Source organism: Medicago sativa, chromosome 8, assembly GCF_051527215.1.
Source record: "Medicago sativa cultivar Bolivia chromosome 8, Bolivia_mono, whole genome shotgun sequence".
In the NCBI taxonomy this organism is placed as follows: domain Eukaryota; kingdom Viridiplantae; phylum Streptophyta; class Magnoliopsida; order Fabales; family Fabaceae; genus Medicago; species Medicago sativa.
In genome coordinates, this window is record NC_140756.1 from 82,041,568 (window position 1) to 82,067,210 (window position 25,643).

At 34.2% G+C, this 25,643-nt stretch overlaps 1 protein-coding gene and 1 long non-coding RNA gene across 2 annotated transcripts; one reads left to right on the top strand and one right to left on the bottom strand.

Annotated features, from left to right (window-relative positions):
* Positions 1-2,621: 2,621 nt before the first annotated feature.
* Positions 2,622-4,415, top strand: LOC146902241 (uncharacterized). Its single transcript, XR_015021477.1, has 3 exons — positions 2,622-2,742; positions 3,494-3,603; positions 4,192-4,415. It is a non-coding gene; the product is annotated as an uncharacterized LOC146902241 (long non-coding RNA).
* A 4,195-nt stretch (positions 4,416-8,610) lies between these two features.
* On the bottom strand, positions 8,611-10,145 carry LOC146902242 (ethylene-responsive transcription factor WIN1-like). Its single transcript, XM_085732627.1, has 2 exons — positions 9,961-10,145; positions 8,611-9,402 (listed from the first exon to the last, which is right to left on the bottom strand). Exons 1-2 carry the CDS (start codon positions 10,038-10,040, stop codon positions 8,829-8,831), a joined length of 654 nt encoding a protein of 217 aa, XP_085588753.1. The 5' UTR covers positions 10,041-10,145; the 3' UTR covers positions 8,611-8,828.
* Positions 10,146-25,643: the final 15,498 nt, after the last annotated feature.

A 25,643-nucleotide genomic window follows, 5' to 3' on the forward strand; every position in this document is an offset into this window, starting at 1 on the left:
AGTGGCTTAACTTCTTACTACTAACAAGGAACATGAGATCTTCTGCTACACTCGTATAGGGAAGAAAATGTATGTTTAAATAGGTTGGTCAATTTCGGTCTTACCCTTTCATTTTTTTCTTTAGCTTATGGTTATATTCACCTGACTTTATCAGGCAGAACCGCAGAAGTATATTAGAAATAGGTTGGGCAAGCCCAATTTCGATTTATCACCTTTTGAAATTGTCCTTGGCCTAGTCCTCATTTTCTTTCTTGTACTTCTTTTCTTTCGGTTAATATATTTTGTGGGGTGCTTCTTGCATCACTTTTGGTAAAAAAATAGAAAGATTGAGTAGATTTTGACATAAAAAGAGAGACAATATATAACTCAAGCATCTTTTTTTTTTGGTTACATGAGAAAAGAAAAAGAAGAAAAAAGAAAAGAAAAATAAGGGATTACATCCTTATGTAATCCCTTATTTTTCTTTTCTTTTTACAATCTCGTAGAAAAGAAAAGAAAAAGAATGGTGCATCGATTTAAATTTAATGGGCTCGAACCCACAATCTCCAAGTTTAAAATCTATCTTTTTACAACTAGACTAAACTCTTAGAGTTAGTAATAAAGTGTCATTTTATAGATTGACTAACAATTACGTAGAGTAGTTACATGTTAATTGATTTATGGATATAAAATATTGTTGATTTCGAATAGATAAAAATATGATTTAACGCCTAACATTTGACCTAACGCCTAATATTGAGTTATCAATGTGAAGGATATCATAATTCAAATGTGCGCAACTCTTAATAAACTCTTTGAAAAATATATTAATAAACTCTTTGAAAAATATATTATAAGAAAAAACTGTAAGTTAATGCCTAACATTTTAGGGATGACACGAGTTTACAAAATTGTTCAATATTCATATTTGCACATTAGTTTGATTATCGCTCAAAGGGCTATAGTCGTACACAACGAGCCTTGGAAGAATTGTGGGAAATTCGTTTTTTCTGGTTCACCGTGCTTATTCTAAACCATGAATTCGATTTCACTCTATGTAATTGGTTTTGCGATCTCTAAGATACAAGAATTAACAATAATTTCAGCAACACCAGAATATCAAAGGCGCAATAAGTCGATCCAAAATAAAATTGCTTAGTAGCGAATCCACAGAGACAATGAAACGTGACTGATGATTTACGCAGGGTAAAAAAAGTTTTACATAATTAATATAAATATTAGCAGGAATCGATCAAATATATATATATATATATATATATATATATATATATATATATATATATATATATATATATATATATATAAAGTAGTGCTTCATGAAGGTTTCAACAAGAGGCATCAAAGAAGGGGGTGCACACTGGGTAAAAGTCTCCAACAATCATTTTCTTATCATTTTAAAAGCCCAATAACTATACAAATTAATTTCTAACAATTCTATAAATAAAATGATTATTCTAAAATATTACTAATATTTTAAAATTATAAAATAAAAGTAATAAAATTAATAAAAAATCGCTATAATAGTATATGATGACAGCATGATAAGTTAGAATATAAGTAAATGCACACAATTGTTATCAATCTAATACATATGACAAGACAAGAAATCCCGCATTTAGCCGGGGATATTTGCCGGGGCAAGAAACCCCGGCAAATTTGCCAGAGCTTGCCAGAGCAACTCGTCATAACCCCCGGTAAATTGAAAGGGCCCATTTACTTTTTTCCCTTTGCTACATTAAGCTCACCAAAGGAAAGAGAAAGAGAACACGTATGTACCATCCTTTCTTCTTCCTCAAAACCTTCCCTCACTCGCCTCCGTCCGACGCCGATTCCGCCGCCACGAACACCGATCGAACAAACAAAGAGCAGCTTTGAACTCCTTATCACCTAAGCTTTCAACCGATCCGAATGATTTCATGATTTGACCAATTTCATCTTCACCCATTTTTCTCCTCCATCACGGTATGGACACCCAACCCTTTCTCTTCTTCCTTTCTCAATTTTTGCGTTTCTATTTCATTATAAACCGAGCGACATATTTGATTTCTATTTTTAATCCGAAGCGCCTACATTCTACTCGGAGCCACCGACGATTATTCTTCAACTATAAATCGAAAAGGCTAGTGAAGGTGAACTTACCGAAGAATCGGTGACTAAAGCGCTTTTCGGTAACATATATTTATGGATTCCAATTTTTTCTATATTTAGGTATTCGTAATTTCTTGATTTTGATTTTATGTTTCCGGTTTGTGATTTCACCTAATAGGGATTTGATTTTTCAGTATTTCATTTTGACGTTACATTTCGGGGATTTGTTATTTATTCAATTTTGTTGTTACGTTTTAGGAGAATGTAGGCGGATTCGTCGACTGTTCCGATTCGCCGATTGTGGTGGTGGAATTGGCTCCGGTGGAGAAATATGATGTTGATAGCTCTATGCCGTTGTTTGTGAAGGGTTTTATAGCAAAAATTATGCCGGAGAATGCCGATCTGAGTTGATGAGAGGGAAGATTATGCCGTTGGAGTTGTTGAAAATTTTGTTGGAGAATGTTGGAGCTGTTGAGACCTAGTGAAAGGTAGAGTGTACCTTCTGTATTGATATACTCTTTTTGTTAGTGCGTATAATGAAACTTTCATAATTGTTGACGAGTTGAATTTTCAAGTTTGGAGACATTGAAACTTTTCTCAATCAATGTCCAGAGGAAAGGGAATTGTCATAATTATTGATAAAATATAAGATGTGTAAGTAGTAGCTCTCTTTCATATCCGTTGTTAGTTTCAATAGCTTCTACCATAAAATTATTGAGTTTGATGGTTTGAGCTATGAAGGTCATTGACAAGGTTTATTTATTTATTTACTTGGATAGTCAATTAGAGTTAATGAAGTAAGAATATGTAAAATACTTTTTAGATTTGTTTGTGAGTCCTTGTTGTATATTCTTGTTTTTTGCATGTGTGTGCGGTTTAATTAAGAGCAAATTGGAGTTTTGTATGGTTGTGCTTTCCTTATAATGCTTTTTGCTCCAACCGTGTTATGTATGTTTTTGTATAGCAATTAGCTTAGGTTCATGATTGGTTTCTCTTTGGCAACTTTGGATTCTTGCCAATATTAGATGAGTACTCCGTTTAATAGGAAGATTGTTGGACTTGTTAATGGGATTGCAAATGCTAATTTTTAGTCCCTTTTTTTTTCTAGAAGACTCTTCCTCATCTTTTAGTTAGGCCTTAGTTTTCTACATCACATTCTGATGTTTAGTCACTTTGTCAAGTACAATTTTGTATATTTTAGATACAAGGTGAAATTCACATTGTGACAAGGAGCTACAAGTAATTGAAAAGTAAGAAAAGATAAGATATTCTCCCCATTTGGATAATAGTGTAGGAATCTTGAAAATAACACAGGTTGAATCATAGTTACTATCAATGTCAATATCTCTACTCATTTCTAAGTTGTACTTTTGATTTGAACGGAGGAGGGATTCTCATTTTTCAGGTTCCGTATTTAGGCAAGCGTTCATCATAAGCATTTCAAAATTTGACCAACTTTCAGCACATTCTTGCTTTCAAAATTTGACCAAATTGACCGTAGATGGTTGCGAAAGGGTCGGCATTTCAAATTGCTTCATGTTTTCTTTTTTCTATAATTTTCCAAGTTTTTCTTTGTTAGTTGTTGGACTTAGGTTCGGTTGGGTTGATTTATTTGAGCCTATCGATTGGCATAAACACTTATGAGAGTGTTTGTGAGAGCTTCGAAAACAACTTATAACATGTCCGCAAGCTATATTTTCAAATTTTTATTCCATAAACTCTTTAGGAGAGCTTATATTTTGGATTGGCTATTGCATATTGCTATTTTATCTCTCAATTGTTTATGAAGAACAAAATTTTTTTTTCAAAGTTGATGCATTATTGGTGTTATCACATCTAGAAGGCAGAGGACTAATATTCAAGAGTAAGAGCTTAGTGTTTTTCATATCTCAAACTCTCTTTAATATATGGCATTGATGCAATTGATGGAAAATACATGACACTTCTTTATGAAGCTAGATTTTTTTGTTAAGGTTAGGATGCTTTTGTTGGATACTTGATTACTTGCAACTTGTATTTTAAATTTGTTAATTTCTAAGTGAGTTTGTAGTAGAATTCTTAGAATACTTTGATATTCATTATGTCTTTGATGGAATGATTTAGGTATCTTCACATCAAGTTTGAACCGATACGGACATCTAATACTCAAGAGTTGAAGCACTTGATTTGCTACACATCCAAAGGCAATGATTTTGAGTTAATATTTTCTTCCTTTTTATGTTGCTATTTTAATTTATAAACCAACTTTGTTATTTACCAATGGAGTTCTATAGTCCCCATACATTTGTGTTGTTGCAATCATATATAAAAAATTTGAATATGTTTGATGTCTCGTTATACATAATTTGTTTTATTCATAAATGAACGATGTTGTACTATTGTTTATATCATGTAGTTTTGTAGTATGTATTTAGGTTTGTGTTTTTTAAAATTATTTTAATTATTAAATTTTAATATATTGATTTTTTAAACAATTAAAAAACGTTTTTTAAAAAAATCGTACGCATTTTGCCGGGGGTTAACCCCGGCAATGTTCCTGGCAAGGTTGGAAAATGACCGATGTGATGTCGTCACGCCGCAAAAGCTCGCAAATTTGCCAGAGCTAAAGCCCCGGCAAGGTCATTTGCGATGAGCAGATTTGCCGGTGATTCGCTCCTCCGCAAAACTCCCGGCAAACGTTCATTTGCCAAGCTTTATGCATTTTGCCAGGGCTTCCACCCCCTGGCAAAATGCAAGATTTCTTGTAGTGTGAAAATATCAAAATAAATATCAGACAGCATGCGCACGTACACACAAAAATTAGAGGTGTTACATATTTTTCTTTAAAAATAAAATAAAATTAGAGGTGTTACATCTTCTTATCTTTATGACCTTTACTTCTTTGTTCATGCACCATTCAGATTATTTGAAGTTCATCAACAAATGGAGTACTTACATCGTAAGATTCTTCAATTGAGCAAACAACATAATCAAATGTCGCTATCATCAATTCATGGATCTTCCCAAATATACTATTATCAACAAGATGAAGATGCATGGTGAGAAAGTTGAGGACTGGATCTTCTACAGTTTCATTTTTTTAGAAGGTAAATTAGCCCACCTAAATTGACACTAGAAGGAATCAAACCCGAGACCCGAAGGAGGAGCACACTTCCGGATCCCAAGTCAATACCATTAGACCAACCCAAATGGGTTACGGTTTCATTTTCTTACTTACCAAGAAGTCTAAATTCACACTAAATGCTTGCAATTAAACTTGCTTCACTTTGTTTGATCCTTGAATTTCAGGTTCAAAGTATCGCAAATCCCCTTTGTCGTATCTCTTTGAGAATCGTCTCCAAGAATTTCCAATCAATTGATAGGAAGAGTTAATTTTTTCCCTTCAAATATTTCAATTTGCATTCTTTAAAAATCTTCGGACTTTGGGGCTACAACAACATTTTTTTAACTAAGTCCCAATTTTTTGAGGGATAAGCCCCAATATTTTATTTTAGCCCTTCTAAAATATTTCTACAACTTTTAGCCTTCCGTAAATTTTTCGTCCAAACTTTTGGTTCATGCTTTTAAGTCAAGTCATGCGTATCTTTTAAATATTTAAATGAGTGTTTGCATGAATGTTTAGAATATTATAAGAATCTCTAAAAAAAATAGAATTTTTAACAAAACATTAATAAAATTTTAAGGCACCACAATCATAAAAATTGATATTTAATGTTTTGTTGAAAAATTCTAAAAAAAAAAAATTGGGAGAGATTCTTATGATATTTTAAACATTCTTGGAAAAATTCATTCAAAATTTAAAATGATACAAATGAGTTAACTGAAAAGTACGAACCAAAAGTGATGATAGAAAAATTGAAAGGACTAAACGCAAAGAAATTTTATAAGGAGACAAACAAAAAAATTGAGTATTTATAAAGACCTACAACATATTTAACCCTTTTAATTCTTTTCTAACTAAAGCTAGTATTTTATTCGAGAGTAAAATAAAATAAGCTAGTGTGTGTATTTAATAGAGTTGAGTATTGGACTATTATTGGTAGTATATATTAAACTAAAATAAATTGAGCAGGCGCGTATAATTATTAATAGATGGGGTGTGTATAGAATAGAAGTGAAGAGCTAACCTATTGCCTCCATTCACAATTGGCAATCTTCACTAGTTGTCAATAACACCTTTTTTTATTTTCTTTTTACAGAATCAATAACACTTCCTAACATGGAGATTAACAAGAAAATGTGTATATGTCGGTTACCGAAGGTGTGTGTGACAAACCTAACCAAGTGTGCAAGTTGTAAAAGAGCTTATATATATGGGCTCACACGTGTGATATAAGAAGTTGACACCCTTTTGTTAAAAGAAGGATATATGCACAAGCAAGCAAGTCACGTGTGACATAAGAAATTGACACCCTTTTGTTAAAAGAATATGTTTAGGCATATATGTTAGGCATAGCCGCAAAATCCGTACTCACGATTATCTATTTGAACCAACCTCGATTTGACGGTTTTTTTGCTTAGATAAGTTTGAGTATGGATTTGAGTTTTCTCCGAATTCAAAACACGAGTACGGGACGAGTGACAAGTATATAGGTATCCATCCCGAATCCATACTCAAACTCGTCCTAAATGTAAAAAATTACATTATTACTACTTTATTGCTCTTTTTATATAAAAATAAAGAGCAATGCTATATCTCTAGAAAAATAACATCAAGAATTCTTCAAGAATAAAGAGTAGCCAATCACAATGCACTATTTGCCACAATTAAAGGAGGTGTGGTGAAAAATAGGAAGTGAACAAATAAATCATCCAATTAAAATTTGCCAACCGTGTCTTGAAAAATTCTTGAAGCTATTTTTCTTGAGAAGTAGCATTTTCCAAAAATAAAAATTCAAACCTTAAATCATAAACCATTTCATTCACACGATCGGACATGCGATTAGAGTGTATCTAGCAGACGACACTCACTCGAGTTCTCTCTTCTCCTTAACCATAGCCATCGATCTCCACCATCTCACACCCTCGGTCAATAAAATGTTAAAGTGAGCATTTGCCGGAAATGTTAGAGTGAACATATTGTTGGATAATGTATTACAACTTTTCATTCGTGAATGGAAAAAAATTATTTTTTATTGAAAAAAACACTACAAGAAACATTACCTTTTGCCAGGGGCAAAATCCCCGAGAAAAGGACGTAATCCCCGGGAAAAGGGACGTTTGTGAGGGAATTTACCGGGGTTGGAAGCACCGGAAAAACCGCTCCTCGCTAACGTTTTGCCAAGGGTTACACTCCCGGGAAAAACGAGGGGCTAAACCCCCGGCGTATGGCCTAGCTTTGTCCCCGCCATAAGCCCCGGCATATTCCCTCACTTTTTTCTACAATTGTGCATTCTCGCTCTAACCGCGCCGATCGACGCACCGACCGACCGATGGAAGATCAAATCGTATCGGCAAAAAACCGGGGACTTGTGAGGATACCTAAGCCCATCTCGGGGATGATGATGAGATTCAATTTCTCATCCCATTAGGTATAGGTAGGGTAACGTATAAGTGTATGAGAGTCGGGGATAAGAACAAAAAAGGTAAAACACATCCCCATTCGCCCTATTACCAAGCCTAATGTACCCAATCAAATTTTAATCATACATTGTTTTCTCTCCATCATGGGAATGACTACATCTCTTTTGGCCTATGTTGAAGACATTTTGTTGAATGGAACTTCTTTAGCATAATTCGATTGCATCAAGGCACAACTTCAAAATCATAATTCTCAAGTATTTTCTTGATTTAGAGGTTGCACGTTCCAAGCAAAGTATTTTCATCTCATGGATTTGGGAGTTCTCAAAATATTTTCTTGGCTATTTGCTATTAATGGGGTGGTAGTTCAACTAGTTTTAGCTAAGAGTTAAGGGATTTGAGGTACTGAAGTCAAACTCAAATAATGATTACATATTTAATCTAACAATTAAATCGTAACATTTGTCGTTGGAAAAAATGTTTGGCTATTAAGAAAGAAGAAATAGACATGAACCAAAAAATTGGACTCAAGTAGTTAGTGAGCTTCACAAAATAACAAATTATTCAGAGAACTAAGTTCAATTCTTCGGTGAAACAATTTTTGTTCACCGAATTATCGTAGCTACTTCCCGCCGAGAATTATTCAGAGAACTAAGTTCAATTTTTGTTCACCGAAATATGAGAGCTCCTTCCCACTAAGAATTGGAGTTAAAAAAAGAAAGAAAAAAACACTTAGATGCCAAGTCAGCTGCCAGTTAAATAGTTTTTCTCTCCATCTCTGACTGATCCGATAATTATCATCTGCTATTTTACTATGCATCTAATTTATCTTCCCTTTATATACATTGTACTTGCTCAAACTGTCATGAGTTATACTCTTTTATCTCAATAAAAATACATGCAGTGCACTTTGTATGAACTTTGACAATATTTGTTCAAATTCTTTTAAAGGTGTCCTCTATACCTTCTAAGTTAATTGATCGGGAAGACATGAATCTGCAATTACAATTACAACTTTATAGAGATTTTTTAAAAAATTAATAAATACGTTATACTTATACAATATGGTAGAAATGATGGAAACCCACTCATTACATGTAGACTTATAGTCTATAAACTTATTTTTTTCTCCCAAATAATGACGACCTTGATAAAAGAGAGATTAAATTAATTAACACGTGAATACTATATAATATAGAGATCAACAAGTAACGACTATTTTAAAGAAAAAAGCTGTTATCAATGTTATCAATATCATCCCCTTGCTTAATATTGTTAATTGATGGGCTAGGACAGTTCTTGTCATTAAGAAGTTCCTCTATCATTTGCAGTGCAATTCTATCTTCTTCATCAATCTTTCCTCGCACGATTTCCTCTTCCGTTGGGACAGCCGATGAAGATACCACACTACTACTGCTACTACCACTATCTTGGGTTACACTCATCTTCTTCCCAAGCTGAACAGTCATAACCCAATTTGATTCAGAACACTTCCCAGCACGCTTTTGCCACACACCAATGTGAGAGTTCTCTGTGTCAAGCCTTAAACAAGTCATGGAAGGAGATGGTACCTTGCTACATTTTCGAAGTTTTGCATGTAGAATTTCTTCTAGATCCTTTGAAGTTGAAGGTTTGTTCTCATTACTTGTAATGCTTTTTGGATCACCTTCAGGAGTTTGTGTTATTGGGAAATTTGTTTTGGCATTTCTACCACTCATTAATATCGCAGCTTGATCATATGCCCTTGCTGCTTCTTCTGCTGTTTCAAATGTTCCTAGCCACACCCTTCTCTTCCTATTTCAAATCAAATAGTTACAAACTTAATAATTACATGCAAAACAACACTACTAAAAAAAATTACCAACAAAAGTTAGAACCAAAGAAAAACTATATTTGTCTATAATTCTATCACAAATTCCTAGAGATGTAAAAACTAGTTAAGAGATCAATTTGCATTATTTTCATCTCTATTTTTTTTTTTTTACTCCATTCAACTTTTTTCTTGTGGTGTGAAAAGATTATAAACTTGGATCTTCTAGGGTTAGGTTTTACCTTGCATCAAGCAGTTAGATTAATGGATCTCTCTTAATCTAATGAATGACATACATATAGCTATCAGCCTGTTTTGACAGCTCTACATTGAAGGACTATAGATGTGCACAATACGTCATTGTGAATTTGACAAAATTAGCCATAATCTTCTTGATTATGACAAAAACTGATATAGTTAAACAAAAAAACATGCACTGTATAGATGAATGTGTACGTTGATGTGACTAATGACAAATATATGTAACTAGATAGATAGATACATACATGGAGACTGAAATGAAATGGAAAGGAGAAACTTACAAAAGTGGGTGACGAATCTCAGAAACCCAAGAACCCCAATGTCGTTGCCTGACACCTCTGAACTTCTTCGATTGAACCATGATTGCAAAGTGGTTGTTGTGCACTGCAAAGAGATATGGAAGGACAAAGTTCAGAGGGAACAGAATACTTAGATATAAAGGGATGGAGGCAAGTGACTGAGTAAGTGTACGTACACTGTCGGCGAACTAAAAGATTAACTCAAAGTTTAGCCAGTACAACAAACTATTAAACGTTTTCACCTAAACAAGTACCCTATCAAATAAATGTTGTGCTTAACTTTGTTGCGCAGTCGTTGGAACTAGCTAGTTTTTCTTCCTTTTATTATATAATAACATAACTCTTTGTATTTTTACTTTCTAAAATATAGTATATTGTTGTGCATGTCAAATAGTGAAAGTGATGTGACTTCACTAGAATTCTATTACATGCCATTATTAGGTGGACTCACTTGAAAATTGTCACTCGGTTGTTGGGGCTAGCTTTGTTAATGAGGATTGCATAATTCAAAATGGTTGATGAAGCTATTTAAGTGCATGTGGTGCATAATTCGTAATAAAATTAACCTATGAACTATGAAGTCAGTCACAGCTTTCTATTATACTACCTTTTGTATAAAGTGAAATTTAAATGTGAGCGCCTTTTTAATTTATTTCTAACGTTGGTATCATAAAAGGTTTGTAGATCTGGAAGTGCCTAAGTTGGTCAAGCCATATACATTGAATTTGTAGAGGTTAACCAATGTTTGATCCCCACATAACACATTTTTATACTATGTAGAGTTCCAATTATCAGGGCCAGCTACAAAAAGAAAAAAGATTGATAGATATAATTTGTATTTATACTACATAATCCTGAAATTTTAACAGATGGAGGCAATATCATATGCCATAAAATGTTTATATAAAAAATATATCAATTTGTTCATGATCAAATAATTGTATAGTTATTGCTACTTAAAAAAATTAGAAATTACAAAAATTATACTATATTATATATATCAAGACATTCCGGACACATAATTAATAATTATATATGAATTATATTTTTCCACGACTATTCATATTTTAAAATAATTGTATGATCTTTTTCGTTTTTAACACTACCAAATATGTCTTGTTTGAGCATATAACCAAACAATCATTCAATAATTTATCTCTCGTACAATTATGTATTTAATTCTTCACAAATAAAATTATTGAAATTTTTTGTGGGGTCAAACTTAATTTTTAGTGAGAACAAAAACAAAATTTATAGAATTTCCAACAAAATAAATATGTTGTGGGGAAGTTGCCCCCAATAAGTTATGTGTATATCTGTCCTAAACTACACACATAGTATCAGAAAGAAAGAAAAAAAGGGGGATTTGGATTTTCTAACACTATTTTATGAGGCAGCAATAATAAACCATTAGATTTAAAGGGAAACTATATATCTCTAAATTGAAAACATAAAACCTAATCCAATATAAGCGGAAGAACTAAGGATTCGTTTGATGGCCATGATAGAGTGACATGATATGATAGACCTATCATATCTTGTATTTAAATCTTATATTTTTTATTCCTATCATGAATGTATGTGCTTTGTACTTTTTTACCGTTAGTATAGGTTGGGTTATAATTAACCTATGTGAATTAGAAACTCTTTTTCTTACCCTCTCTCTCTCTCTCTCTCTCTCTCTCTCTCTCTCTCTCTCTCTCTCTCTCTCTCTGTGTGTGTGTGTGTGTGTGTGTGTGTGTGTCTTCTACATATGCGCCTCCAACATCTTCGTGTATCATCATTTCCCGTCTATCCTTTGTGTTTCTCCAATCTCTCACTCGTCTTTTGGTGTTTCATCTCTTTTCTTCTCTTTAATTTGCCCTAGTTCTCGTTTCGAGAGAAATCTTTGGTTGATGAGAAATTTTAGAGAAATTGATTTTGTTACATGATTTCTTTTTATACAAATATTGATGTCGTCTTGATAGAATTTTGTTAATGGTTTCCTCTCGAATTTCTAATTTTTTTTTTCATATTCTTCCTTTGAACATTATGATATGTTATGTTGAAGTTCTTTTTTTTTGTTTATTCTTAGTTCTATTTTCTTTTAAATGAATGTCTAATATGGACCCATTTCAAGAAATTTTAATAAAAATATCAATGTTCATTTTTTACTAAAAAGGTAAATGTTCATCTTGGACCATTTTTTAAAGACCCATACCGTACACTTGTTTTTGAATTCGCTCTTTACCCAAAGAGTTTTGCTTAGTCCCAAAGTAAATTACACATATGACCCTACGCAACTTAACATGCGCAAGTACAAAACGTACGTAACTTAAGTCACGTAGCGTGACTTAAGTTACGCTAGTACAAACTATCACGTGACTTAAGTCATGTAGCGTGTCTTTAGTCACGCTAGTGTAAACCATGGTTCAGTAGAGCAAGCTCATGCCTAGGATCCTGTTGCGTGACTTAACTCACGCTAGTTTTAACACTAGCGCAACTTAACTCACGCTAGTACTAAAACTAGCGTGACTTAACTCACGCTGCCGCCGGTGCACCGCTCGCACGAAACAGTGGCAGCAAAGTGGCACCGTAACGTAATGGCAAAGGGCACTAGCTACCGTCTTGTTCCGTCATTCCCCGTTTACGGTACATGCATTCATTGATTCAACAAAAACTCTTAATTTAGAGAACATGCATTCATTCAATAATAATTTAGAAATGCAATTTTAACGATAATTAACGCAAATGTCATAAAGAGGCTCAACCGTGCAAATATAAATATCATACAAAATGCCGTACCTAAATGTAAAAACCAAAAAGTCGAGAAAATACTACAAATATATCCAAAAAGTCATAAAATGTAGTCCTAAAATAAGACACTATTGGTCCTCCCGTGGACTCCTAGACCTCCTCCTCGGAACCGGCCGTCGCTCAAACACGCTATAGTCTGGTACGGAGGCCCTCCAAAATGCCAAAGAATAGTGGATTAGAAACCACCTCTCGGAATCCCCATCGCATGCTCCACTCTCTCTCTCTCATGCCGTCGATGACCCGCAATGGATCGGGAGGATGTCCGGCCCACTCCCGGTCAACAAGAATATCCCTGGTAGACAGTCTCGGCATGACAATATCGGGCTACGGGAGCGGGTTTGACGATGAGAGGATGGGACACACGGTAGAACCACCCGACGTACCTATCCGAATGCTTCCAAGGCTCATCGTCTCGGACCCGGGGCACCCCTCTCGGGTGGTGGGGAACGACATGCAGAGCAAACTCCAAGAAGGCAGCAGCCCACATCCGTCGGGGCAAGAGGCATAACCGCAAGTAGGAGGTCGGGGAACCTTCGAACATGTCCGTACCGCCTCGGCACCCGCTCCGGCAAGTGACGCACCATCCTCTCGACCGCCGGCCGTGATCCATCCGGAGTACCGGCACACATCCCGAAATGGCTTCACGTCTCGTCGGTGCTCGTACGGCCTCCGGGTGACAGACAATGCTCCATCGAGTCCAACAAGCCTGCGAAGTGGTCGGCATCGCAAACCCCCTTTTAGGTTTCCATCTACCCAAATTGGGGTTCTCCCGGCCGTAATCTACATATTTGGACCTCGGAACCACATGTCCGAAGTGAGCTATAACCCATCCCTCGCAAACACAAAGAGACAAATCTATATCGGCACACGAGGTTCATACAAGAAACTATACATTTACGTTTAACTTAAAAAAAATATATATATATTACCACAAGCAAGCTTATGTAACCACCAACCGAGCCAACATTTGAGTCCGAGGTAAGGTTCACCGCTCATACAAGAATGCAAGTCCCATCGCGCCCCATGACCACGTGCCTATGTGATCCAAATCCCGAATGGAAAGCATCCACAACGGACTAACGGTTTGTTGTTCTTGCCGCAAAAAGGGTGTAGCCAAGCAAGAGCAACAAGAACGCCTTGACACGTGCGGGCCTAATACGACTCGGCTCATGCTCCTCCTCCTTTGATAAATCCTCCCGCAGCAAATGGTTACACCCGTTCAACAGTGGTCATAACGGTCTTTCGGGGCCGTGTAAGAGACAGAGGCACCAAAATCGCTCACCTCGCCCAACCGCTTCCTCCACCGGAAACAATAGGTGAGTCACCAGCAGTCTACAACATGGTAATGATCTAAATCCTCCTCATGAATGAGTCGTCCGGCCGACGGGGATGCCTAGGAGACAAGCAACATGATCTAGTGTGATGGTCATCTCCCCCAACAGGCATATGGAAGCTTCGGTCTCCCGATGCCATCTCTCGGCCATGGCACACACTAAACTCGTGGGAGATGTTGTCGTACCCCGCAGTAGGAGGGGCCTTAGACCCGATCTATCAACCGGTTCCCGTAACCAAGGGTTAGCATCTACCGGCAACGGAAGGGACAAGGCGAAAAGCTTCAGCTTTCCTCCCGTGCGAGATGCCTTTCATCTTACGATGCACTTGCAACTCGAAATACAAAAAAATAATTAAATATGTAAAATAAACATGAAATAATAAACTATAAATATTCTACGTTAAAAAAACATGAAATATTAAACTATATATATTCTACGTAAAAAAAACATGAAATATTAAACTATATATATTCTACATAACATAAACTTTGACATAATAATAAACTATATATATCTACGTTAAAAAATCAATTATACTTAAATATGTAAAATAAGCATGACATATTCTACGTAGTTATACTTAAATTTAATAAACATAACATATTATACGTAAAATAAACTTCACATAATAGTAAAATATCATTAAATTAAATAAAGCAATTTATACTTACCGATCTATCGTTCCGCAGCTTGCATGCCACGTGTTTACCGAAGTCCGGTAAAAGTGACAACTCGTAAGGCCCCCCCGGAAAGCCCTCATCCTCGTCCTCCATAACAGCTCGCATGCCGCCGCTCGGGATCCCGCCGCCGAGGAGGCCGCTCAAGATGTTGCCGCCGCCGAGGAGAGTCGACAAACCGATGCTCAGCCGATACCCCTCATGAAACCGAGGGTGATACTCATACCCCTCCCGATAGTGATAACCCGCCGAAATCCACTCGCTCCCCGATAATGCCGATCCCGATAAGCCGGCTCCTCAAACCGATGCCGATACCGTGGCGGGTCCACAATCCGGGATGCACCCGTCCGTGACGTCGATCCCCCCGCATCAGATCAGGTAGCAAGACTCGTGGCTCCCACTTTCCCTCGACCCTCCGGAGGCTGTAGTGCTTGCTTCTCCCTACGTGCACTACTAGTAGGGGCCATCCTCCCTAACCTAAGCCTATCGGGCCTCTCCTGCTCGTACATATCCGCACAAAAATCAAAAAATATTTAACACATTTTCACATAATTTCGACAAGAACACACGTGTAATCTTTAACAATACAACAACAACATTATAATGTCGACGGTGTCATTTGAATCCATAAACTACCACATTGCATTCAAATTAACTATAATCAACATTAACAAACATAACTCTAACTAATTACATCATTAATTAACAATCCAATAAAACAAAAAAAATATCATTGAGACATTTCATCGAACACGTAGTGTGCATTTTTCAAACAACTATTTAATCTAGCATTTTCAAAACCCTAAACTACCACATTGTAACCTAAACAACATCTAAACAACAGCTTCCTAAGTTAATTCGTCACTAACAATCATCAAAACTAACATGCAAGCAAAATTTAAAAAAACATAAAAATGTCCAATTTCTACACAAATTCGAAAATTTCAACCAAAATAATGCAAAGAATTAGGATAATCATCACTTACTTGATGTTGTGGATGAAATTTGCTTTGAATGGCGCAAGATTGATGAAATTCGAATTTTGGGGTGCAATTTTCGTCTTTGAAAATGTTGGGAAATGAGGGTTCCGTGTTGCCGATAACCAACTTAAGTAACACTCGCGCAACTTAAGTCACGCCGCGCAACTTAGTTGCGTGACCGTTATAAACCGACGCATGTTAACTTGTGTGGCGTGAGTTAACATGCGTAAGGTTATTTAAGTAATTTACTTTGGGACTGAGCAAAAATGTTTGGGTAAAGAGCAGAATTCCTTGTTTTTTTAATGTAGCGGTTGTGTTGATGTTCTTCTATGTCTTTTTTACCAAGTGCCTCTTTGGAGTGGTGTGGAAAGGGTCCAAACGTGCATTTTTCTAAATGCTACTATAAGTAGCTTCTTCCTTTTCACGCTGGAAAGGAGCCAAACATGAGTTTTTGTTGGGTTAACGCTACCCCAAACATAAACACACATTAAATAAATCTCTTTTAAAATAAGACAAGTTAATTTGAAAAGAAAATATATAATTGGATTACAATGGTAATATTGACATTAATCACGTCACTGTCATAGGTGTATCAAACACCAAACAAGATACAATAATATTTATCATGTTTATTATCATGGACGCATAAAACATAATATATATGATAAACATTTAACAAATCTATATATTCTATCATATTTCTATCCAACTTTATATCATATCTTATTTCACTAAATCATATTCTCACCATGAACAATTCTCATATTCATATTATCATCACTTCTACATCTATACATTTTTTTATATATAAATAACACCTATCATTATGTGATGCAAACATATTACTACTCTGTAACAATACCGTAAACCGAACGTGTTGATATCATTGGAGAGATGAAATTGTGGTGTGGTGTGTGCCACTGCCAGCAACATGCCGAAAACAATCCAATCCAATTCAATAATATCGTATTAGCTCCCCGAGTGTTCCGCCAATCAATGACATCATATTCATGATTCGATTTGACATATGCGGAAGATGGATGTGTGGCTGTGTTGAAAAGCATACGCATGCATTATGAGACTGTACGTTATTTGTAGTTAAATTAGTTATGAATCATTACTCCAAATCAAATTACACAAAAACGTGGACCTTTTTGTCAAAAGAGATAAAAAAACAAAAACGTGGACCAGATCTTCTATTTTCATCTCTTCCCTAATATATATACATCAAAAAAAAAAAATCTCTTCCCTAATATATTTATATTTTATCAAAAATCAATTTTGACAATAAACTCATGGCTATTATATGTCATATATTTTGTCCTAATATTATATGTTATATTTTACATCAAATTATGAGTTTAAGGTGTCTTTATACTATTAATACTGTGAATTATCAAAACCAAACCGATCGTGTGATTTTATTTTTGGATAAGATGATTTTATTTTTAATTATGACTTACCCAAGTTGCACCACGAACATTCTAATCTTTACTACATGTTTCACATTTCACATGGTAATGTTGACTGCTCTAAACAAGAGGATGAACCTATCAAATGCATTGTATTAGAGGGTACAACATGTGTTGTATAATTGATATGCATTGCTTTGTTAGCTTGACTTGAAGGCTTCACACACTAAGGGTGTGTTTGGATTGAGGGTTTAGGAGAGAAGGGTTTACTTTTCATTTTTAAATTACGGACTATATAACATGTTTTTCTAAAATAAGTTAAATTTGATTGAAGTATTATATGATCGTTTATCATGTTAATATGTTAACTTTTTATAAAACATTTCACAAGATCCGTAATTTAAAAATGAAAAGTAAACCCTCCCCTCCATTCCCTTTCTAAACCCTCCATTCAAACACACCCTAAGGATTTCCAGAGGCACGGCTTTCGCTTGATTGGAAGCATAGCCGAGAGGCATACCAGAGTACCATATATCTTGAAGCAGCTTTTCATAGATGGGAGATCAAGGAAGCCGTAAGACACTTTTACCGGAATCAATTGAAATGATGCATGTCATCGTGAGTTTCGCTCGTAGTGACAATACATAATATATGTAAGATCGAAATTCAAATCCCGGTCACCACCAACAAAAGAAAGTTGAAATGATACATGTTAAAAAGTCACATGTTTCCTAATATTGTAGTCACATGAAATTTAAATATATATATATATATATATATATATATATATATATATATATATATATATATATATATATATAGACTTTAGTTTTGTTACAAGTTGCAATATTAGTGAGAAACACTTTAAATCTATATTTGATTTTTCACTTTTTCTTATGAACTTATTTTAGAGTCTTGTGAGCATTGATTAGTCCATATAGGACAAGATGGAGATTAATTAATATTTTACTTTTTGAAAATTTATAATAAAAGGACTTAATTTAAGATTAATATTACAGCCAAAAATTCTAAAAAGTACTCATCAAAAGAAAATTGTCAGAAAATATTGTTTATATTACTCTTAACCAAATTAAAAAAAATACAAATACATGGAATTCAATCTATCCAGAGATGTCAATGTACCGTTTTGGAAATATTCTACCGTCTCTCTTTGCATTTTTTCTTATCCGGAATTATTTTCCCTTGATAATTTAACTATTATCTATATATTTTTTTTTTTTAGCCAAAGAGAAAATATAATAAATAAAAACAAACAGTACAGAGACCGGGGGGCATTGGACCCGACCCGGAAAACCCAAACGGGGATACATCGTGAAAAAATGTCCAAGCGGTACAACTCTAATCTATCCTAACAAAAATTCACTATTCATCGGCGCAATCCGAACCCGCGTACGGGCGCGAAACCAAGTTACAAAAAAGCGTGAAAAGTGGACATCCGCATAGAACAATTAGAGTTTAAACTAGGCGAATGGATTGGCCGTCAATTCACGGGCATATCTATATATGTAACAACCGTTTGATCATTTTTGTTAATTAAATCAAAACCAATTCACGGTACGTAATAACGGAAGGGACATGCATTGTTATATGTAGGGGCTGGGGTTCGAACCCCGAACACCCTATTTATTCGCCTTGAAAAATGTGAATTCTAGTTATTAGGCTACTTGACTTAAAAAAATAAAAAATAACAGGAAGAAGAAGAAAAACCACTTTCTTTACACTGTACGTGACAGTTGAAGGTAGTTTGGTCAGCTTTAACTAACTTTAATAGCTCGAAAATTGTTTTCTCAGTTCAAATCATAACTTTTTAGTAAAATTCAAATAAGACTTTGGAATAATATTATTTAACTATCTCAACTAAGATTAGACTAATTTTTCTTTTTGAAGGGAACTATGAGTAATATTAACCGCTTTTATTTTGGTGTGAATTTTAAAAAAAATATATAAAGAGGAACGCTATACAGTGGAAAAAAAAAACTAAAGCACGAGATTCACACGATGCATGCCTACGGTGGAGTTATATTTTTAAAATAAATAAAAGCGGAAATATTATCCAATCTTAAATACTTTTCCGGTCCTTATTATAAGAAAAAGTTGACTTTTTAGGTTCGTTGTGTAAGTGATGTATCTACTATATTTATAACAAGATACATTAATTATTTTATGAACCAAAAAGTCAATTGTTCTTATAATAAGACCGGAAAATATATCCTACAGCGTATATACCTTCGTTGTTTATCATCGCTGTACTTACCGTACCAAGAAGCTTTTCCCACATATAAAACTCAACTTTGGAAAAAACATGTTGAAATTAGACCCCAAAACATATTTTAGAAAAAATACCTAAATATTCTTTTATCATCCGTTTAAAAACAATATATTTTTCAATATTTTCATTACCAAACAATCATAATAACGAAAACACATAACGCCACAATTTGAAGAGTCTAGCTTTTACACTGAAAAATGCACCGGAAAATATGTTTAAACATGTATCTTGCAGTGCAAACGTATACCAAACACGTCTACCTTAGTTTACCAATCTTAATCTTAATCTTAATTTACCAATCTTATCTTAATATATATAAATGTTAAACAGTTCCGATTAACCCTAATCCCACCTTTTTTGAGGGTTTTGAAAAATATTTATGAACAAAATTCTCTCCAAGGATTCGAACCCATGCCACCCATGAACAAACATGAATCTTGCGGTGCAAACGTATACCAAACACATATTCCTTAGTTTACCAATCTTAATCTTAATATATATAATCTTAATCTTAATTCTTAATCTTAATATATATAAATGTTAAACGAGTTCGATTAACCCTAATCCCGCCTTTTTGAGGATTTTGAAAAATATTTATGAACTTTTATGAGGGTTTTGAAAAATATTTATGAACAAAGTTCTCTCCAACGATTTGAACCCATTCCACCCATTGAAAAATATTTATGAACAAAATTCTCTCTAAGGATTTGAACCCATGCCACCCATGTTGGTTACTTCAAAGCATTTTGACCACCAAGCCACTTGCTGTATTTGTGATATCATTTACCTTCCACTACATGATATCCAATATTAAACTCCCTTTTCAAAAAATCAATTAATTCATTTTCCTTTCTTTCCAAACGGTTTTGAACCATTTTTCTCCTTCGTAATCTAAACCCAAAAGTCTCAGTTTTCATCCATTTCTTCCCCTTCGTACAATAACTTTTTTCCTTTGATGTGTATTTTGAACTATTTAATTAGCCCATTGTTTAAATTTTGCTCATTGTTTAAATTTTGTATGATGAGTTCCAACTTCGTGCACTTTGCTCATTGTAGTCTTTGTTGAAATGTTATACATATTACATTTAAACATATCGACAACTAATAATATATTCAATCGATGCTTATATATGAAAATCGAAATAAACTTGTGCATCGCACGGGTCGTGGTCTAGTTAATGGGCTAAAGCTACTATATTCTTAGTTTATTTTGGCACGTACGTAAACTAGTAGCTTGTGGTTTTTTTTAAGTAAGTCTAGTAGCTTGTAGTTGTTGTAACAATTTGTTTCTTTTGGTTGAAGCATGATGGTTACAAAATTCCAATGTATAAAAAGGATTGCATAAGAAAAATAAAAAACTGTACTCAGCAATTATACTAACATGTGTACATACAGGTACAAGCAGCGGCGAAATTAGCAAAATTTTCTTGAGATGATCACATATAAAGCAAAATAAAATATTTTTTAAAATTAATAGTAAATTTTACCAATAAGCAAAAAATTAAATCACAACAACTATTACTTATATAAAATGTACTTCATAAAATACACTTAAAGCAACAAGAATGAAATATAAAGGGTTATAATTTACTAATTACTTATTTTTTTAGCTATAATAAAACTTGGGGTAGCCAACTATGTATTATTAGGGGTAGCTAAGTATACAAATATACCTACTTGTTCGGTGATTTTTTTCTCTTTGTGGTAGCCATAGCCACCCCTTGAGTATGAAAGCATCCGCCCCCGAGTATAAGACGTAACCTCGGTCCGATCTAAGATAAGACGATTAAATCTCTAATTTTTTATCTCATATGTTTTTAGAGTATTATTTTATATCTCAATTATTTTTAGAGTTTTTCTCTCATATGCAAACTTGTTTAGTATAAAAAGTAAAAAATAGTAAATTCATCTTAAAAAATTATGCACTCTATATTAAATACATAATTTTGTAATAAAAAATGTTTATTTTCAATAAAATAGATCATTATTATTTTGTAATAAAATAATTTTGTAGCTATCTTGACAAATACTACAATGTAATATTCCATTGAATAGAATAGGGAAAGAAACTTGTTAGGTCAGGTGTTGTTTTCAACTGAAAAATAATCTAAACCACTAATTTTAATCTTAATCGAGTAAACGATTAATTAGGATTGAAGCAATGAAGTGAATTCCTCCTAGTATGTTACACAGGTGTTGCTGCTATAAGAACGGTCCGCGCCTCACATTTCTTTTAAGAGAAATGATATTTGAACATCCATTTTACGACAACTTTTGTGACAATTTTCTCTCTCATACTCACATTACTTTTTACTTTATCTCTCTATTCTTTGGTTTTCGTGCACATACCAACTTTTTCTTTGTAAATTATAGTTGTCCCAAAGTTTCTGTCAACCAAATTCATTGCTCAAATAACACTTTCTTCTTTTAAGGCACTTTAATTTTTTCTCCTTCTTTATTGTAGGGACTTAAAATTAAATACTACTTAATTACTGTTGGTAACCACACTCTCACATATATTGGTCCTAAGTCTTCTGAAACTTCAATCTCCATCAAAGTCTGAACCGAAGGCCCATAATTTGAAAGACATTTTGTCCAACGCAAATTAATATCTTATTTTGGCCAAGTAAGTACTCCCTCCGTCTCTAAATAATAGTCGTTTATGGTGTGTTTGGTATGAAAGAGAAGTTGAGAAGAGAGAAGTTGGTAAGAGAGAGTTTGAAAAGAGAGAAAGATGTGAGAAATAGAGTAGATTTGATGTGTTGGTTGGTATAAGAGAATGTGAAGAGAAATAGAAGAGAGAGAAATGTATTTATTTTTTGAAAGGACAAAAACACCCTTAACCTAAAAATATTATTCAATTCATTTTCTCTCAAAGTTAATTTATTTTTATGTAATTAAGTTATCTCCTTAGACTACTAAAAAATTGCAATATTGTATATTGAACTTTAATTTATTCTAAAAATTATTAATTACGTTAGTTTAATATAATGAATTTAGTGTACACCTAAAATAAATATAATAAGTTTTTTCTCAAGAGAAAACGTAAAAAAAAAGTAAAAAGATAATTCTTAGAAAAATATATCGGAAACAAGTAGATTGCAACGCTAAAGAAAATTGTAAGGCATTCTCTTGGTCATCCATTATGAAATAAGTCCAGCTAGTGTCCGTCAAAAAAATTGCAAAACATTATCTATATAAAAAAAAAATAAGTGCAAACAATGTGATAGAAAACAAGGGTAAATGTGGAAAAAGCAAGAATCTAAGCCACTCTCTCCTATTTCTTCGCATGATTGAAGAGAAGATAAATTGTGTGGGGCCTACATCATTTTGGCCTCTCTTCCCTATTTCTCTGCAGTGCCAAACAGAAGAAGTGTTGCATTTCTTCTCAAACTCTCTCGCTTGTCTTTCTCTCGCCTCTATTTCTCACGTTCCAAACAAGCCCTTAAGGTTTATGCACGGGTATTAAGAAAATGATTAATTGTGTTGATTTTGATGGTAAAATTAGTATCATTTACTAAAACACCCTTATTAATTGTAGTTAGTGGAGTAGTTAAATTGGATGAAATTGAATAAATAAGGGTATAATAATGGAAAAAAATAATAAATGTTGCATTGGTATTCTAAAGTGACAATTATTTTTAGAAAAAGAAAAAATGATAAAAAGACAATTATTGTGAGACGGAGGGAGTATATACTTACTACACTTATATACACACCACAAAAAGAAGGGCACTCACGTGTCCGTCTTTCCGCTCTTTTTATTGCGCTAACGTTTGAAAATTATTAATTGTATTTTTTTATGAAATTTTGATTAGGGAAAAAGTTGAGATGATATTGAGATAACCAAACATATGCTAACGTTAGAAAAAGTTGTTTAAGGGTAAAATTGAGATAATGAAAAAGTAAGTATAAATATGCTCATATTGTTACACTTTTTAAATGATTAGGAAAAAACCGTACATATATATATATATATATCGAAGGTGAGAAAAACACAAGAAGGGGGTTGAATTGTGTTTTAGAAAAATTCTTCGTTTCTCCTAAAAACCGAACACACCGATCGAAGCTAAGCGAGACGGCTTCGAAGTGATAATCGAATCTAAATGCAATGAATAAAACAGAGAGAGAGAGAAGAAGAACGACACAAAGCAATTATACCGGTTCCTTCCACAATCCGAAGTAGTCCGGTCCCCTTGCACTTCCAAGGAGATTTCACTATGAGTAATATCTCGATTACAAATGCTCAAGCACACAAGCAAGAGACTTCCAATGCTCAAGCACACAAGCAAGAGACTTCCTTTGCTCAAGAACACAATCAAGAGACTTCCCGCTCAAGCACAACCGCAAGAGACTTCCTAACTAAACAAAATTACACAAAATTGTTTAAGGTTGAACACTTGATATACAATCGAGGTGCTCACAATACAAATCGATACGTACTCAATGGACTTAAGAATTTCTAAGATATGACTTTGAGACACGTAAATTCTAAGTGAATGCGAACAATTTCAGCAGAGGTTTGGTACTTGTGAAAATCTTGTGAGTCTTTCGTTCAGCGTTCTTGCATTGCCAAAACTCTAATTCTTCACTCCTTTATATAGAGGTGTGAAAGAGACGTTGTGAAATTGCCGGCAAGACACCAAAGAGTCGTTGTTGAAGCTTGATCTTTCACCAATGATCTTTTGCTCGATTTGGTTGTTGTCCTATGAAGAACAAATTTGAAATCCATTCCTTATCCAAAGGAACATCTATGCAAAGGCGAAGCATTCAGTATTCTGTTAGTTTTCTTGTCTTGTAGCGTGGACACAAAACGTAGTAGTGGAGAACGTGGTTGTACAATTCGTACAAAGTACAATGTCAACGCTTTCGTCCAAATTGCAAGCACAAGCCTTCAAACACCTTTGAAATGACCGTTGCAAAACTCCACTAATCCTTCGTTTGTGTTTTCGAATCCAATAGACTTTTGCATTGATAATTCTTCAAATCTTGAATCTTTTGTAAATCCGGTTGAGATTCAAATTTTCCGGTGAAATAGCTTCGATGAGGCGGCTTCGATGATGCGGCTTCGATGATATGACTTCGCAGCTTTTCCGGTGACGCTTCGATGATGTGGCTTCGGACCTCTTGTCTTCGAAGCACTATTCTTCAGAGCAGCTTACTTCAGAGCGCTATTTCTTCAGAGCGGCTTGACTTCGGAGCGCTTTGCCTTCGTAATCATCTAAGCTTCATTTCCTTTGCTCTTTATTTGCTCATTCGTAACCAATGATGATGTAACTTTATAATTATGGTCCCGTACACTTGAACAAATATTAGCTAGTCCAATTTACAATTTTTAATACCTTGTTATCATCAAAACTTTTTAAGGTTCATTGTTAAACACATTTTGTTCCAACAATCTCCCCCTTTTTGATGATGACAAACAAAAGTATTTAAAATTGATCAATTGTTGTTAATCTAATTAACAAGTTGACTTTGGGGTTCGAGGTTTGTAAGCTCGAATGCGAGGTTTGTAAGCTCAAACTCCCCCGAGTCCGATAGTCTTTAAGGTGAGGTTTGTAAGCTCCCCTAAGTTCTATCCAGGTTAATTAAATTCATTTTTCGCACAATAAAAAATATCGTAGCTTAAAAACAAAATTGAATCATTGAAAGAATTAACTTATAGATAAGAAGAATGGTTCAATTAATTTTACTTGAATTTTGATACTTCTTCGTTCGTTCATAGCTTATACCAATAAGGTAAAAAAAATGATAGAAGTTTTTCAAAAATTTCAAATGCCATTAATGGGGCTCGTAGCCTTTAAATACTTGTCACATATACTCCCCTTTTGTCATTATCAAAAAAAAGGTAAAAAATAAGCATAAAAGACAAAAAGATTTGAGAAAAACTCAAACAAAAGAGAGTATACAAGAAATTAATCGATCAAAAATATATGAACATGAATATCTAAAAAATCGAAGCGGCTAAACAAATAAGCGGTAAGCATTCGAAGCATAGAAAAGTAAAACAAGATGGTTTCGAAACAAGGACTAAGAATTTAAAATAAACAACAAACAAAAGATAACACTAAGGTGTGCAACTAAGGGTTGGTTTGTTGTTGTTTCTTCATCTCCTCCATTTCTTCAATTTTCTTCGCAACATTTCTTCAAGCCGTTGTTGCCTCCGGAGAAGAGCT

Excerpts from the sequence above, each read along its gene's own strand:
- LOC146902242 (XM_085732627.1), bottom strand. The coding sequence starts at position 10,040 with ATGGTTCAATCGAAGAAGTTCAGAGGTGTCAGGCAACGACATTGGGGT. Across the intron at positions 9,403-9,960 it reads GAGATTCGTCACCCACTTTT|GAAGAGAAGGGTGTGGCTAG; the intron begins GTAAGTTTCTCC and ends GATTTGAAATAG.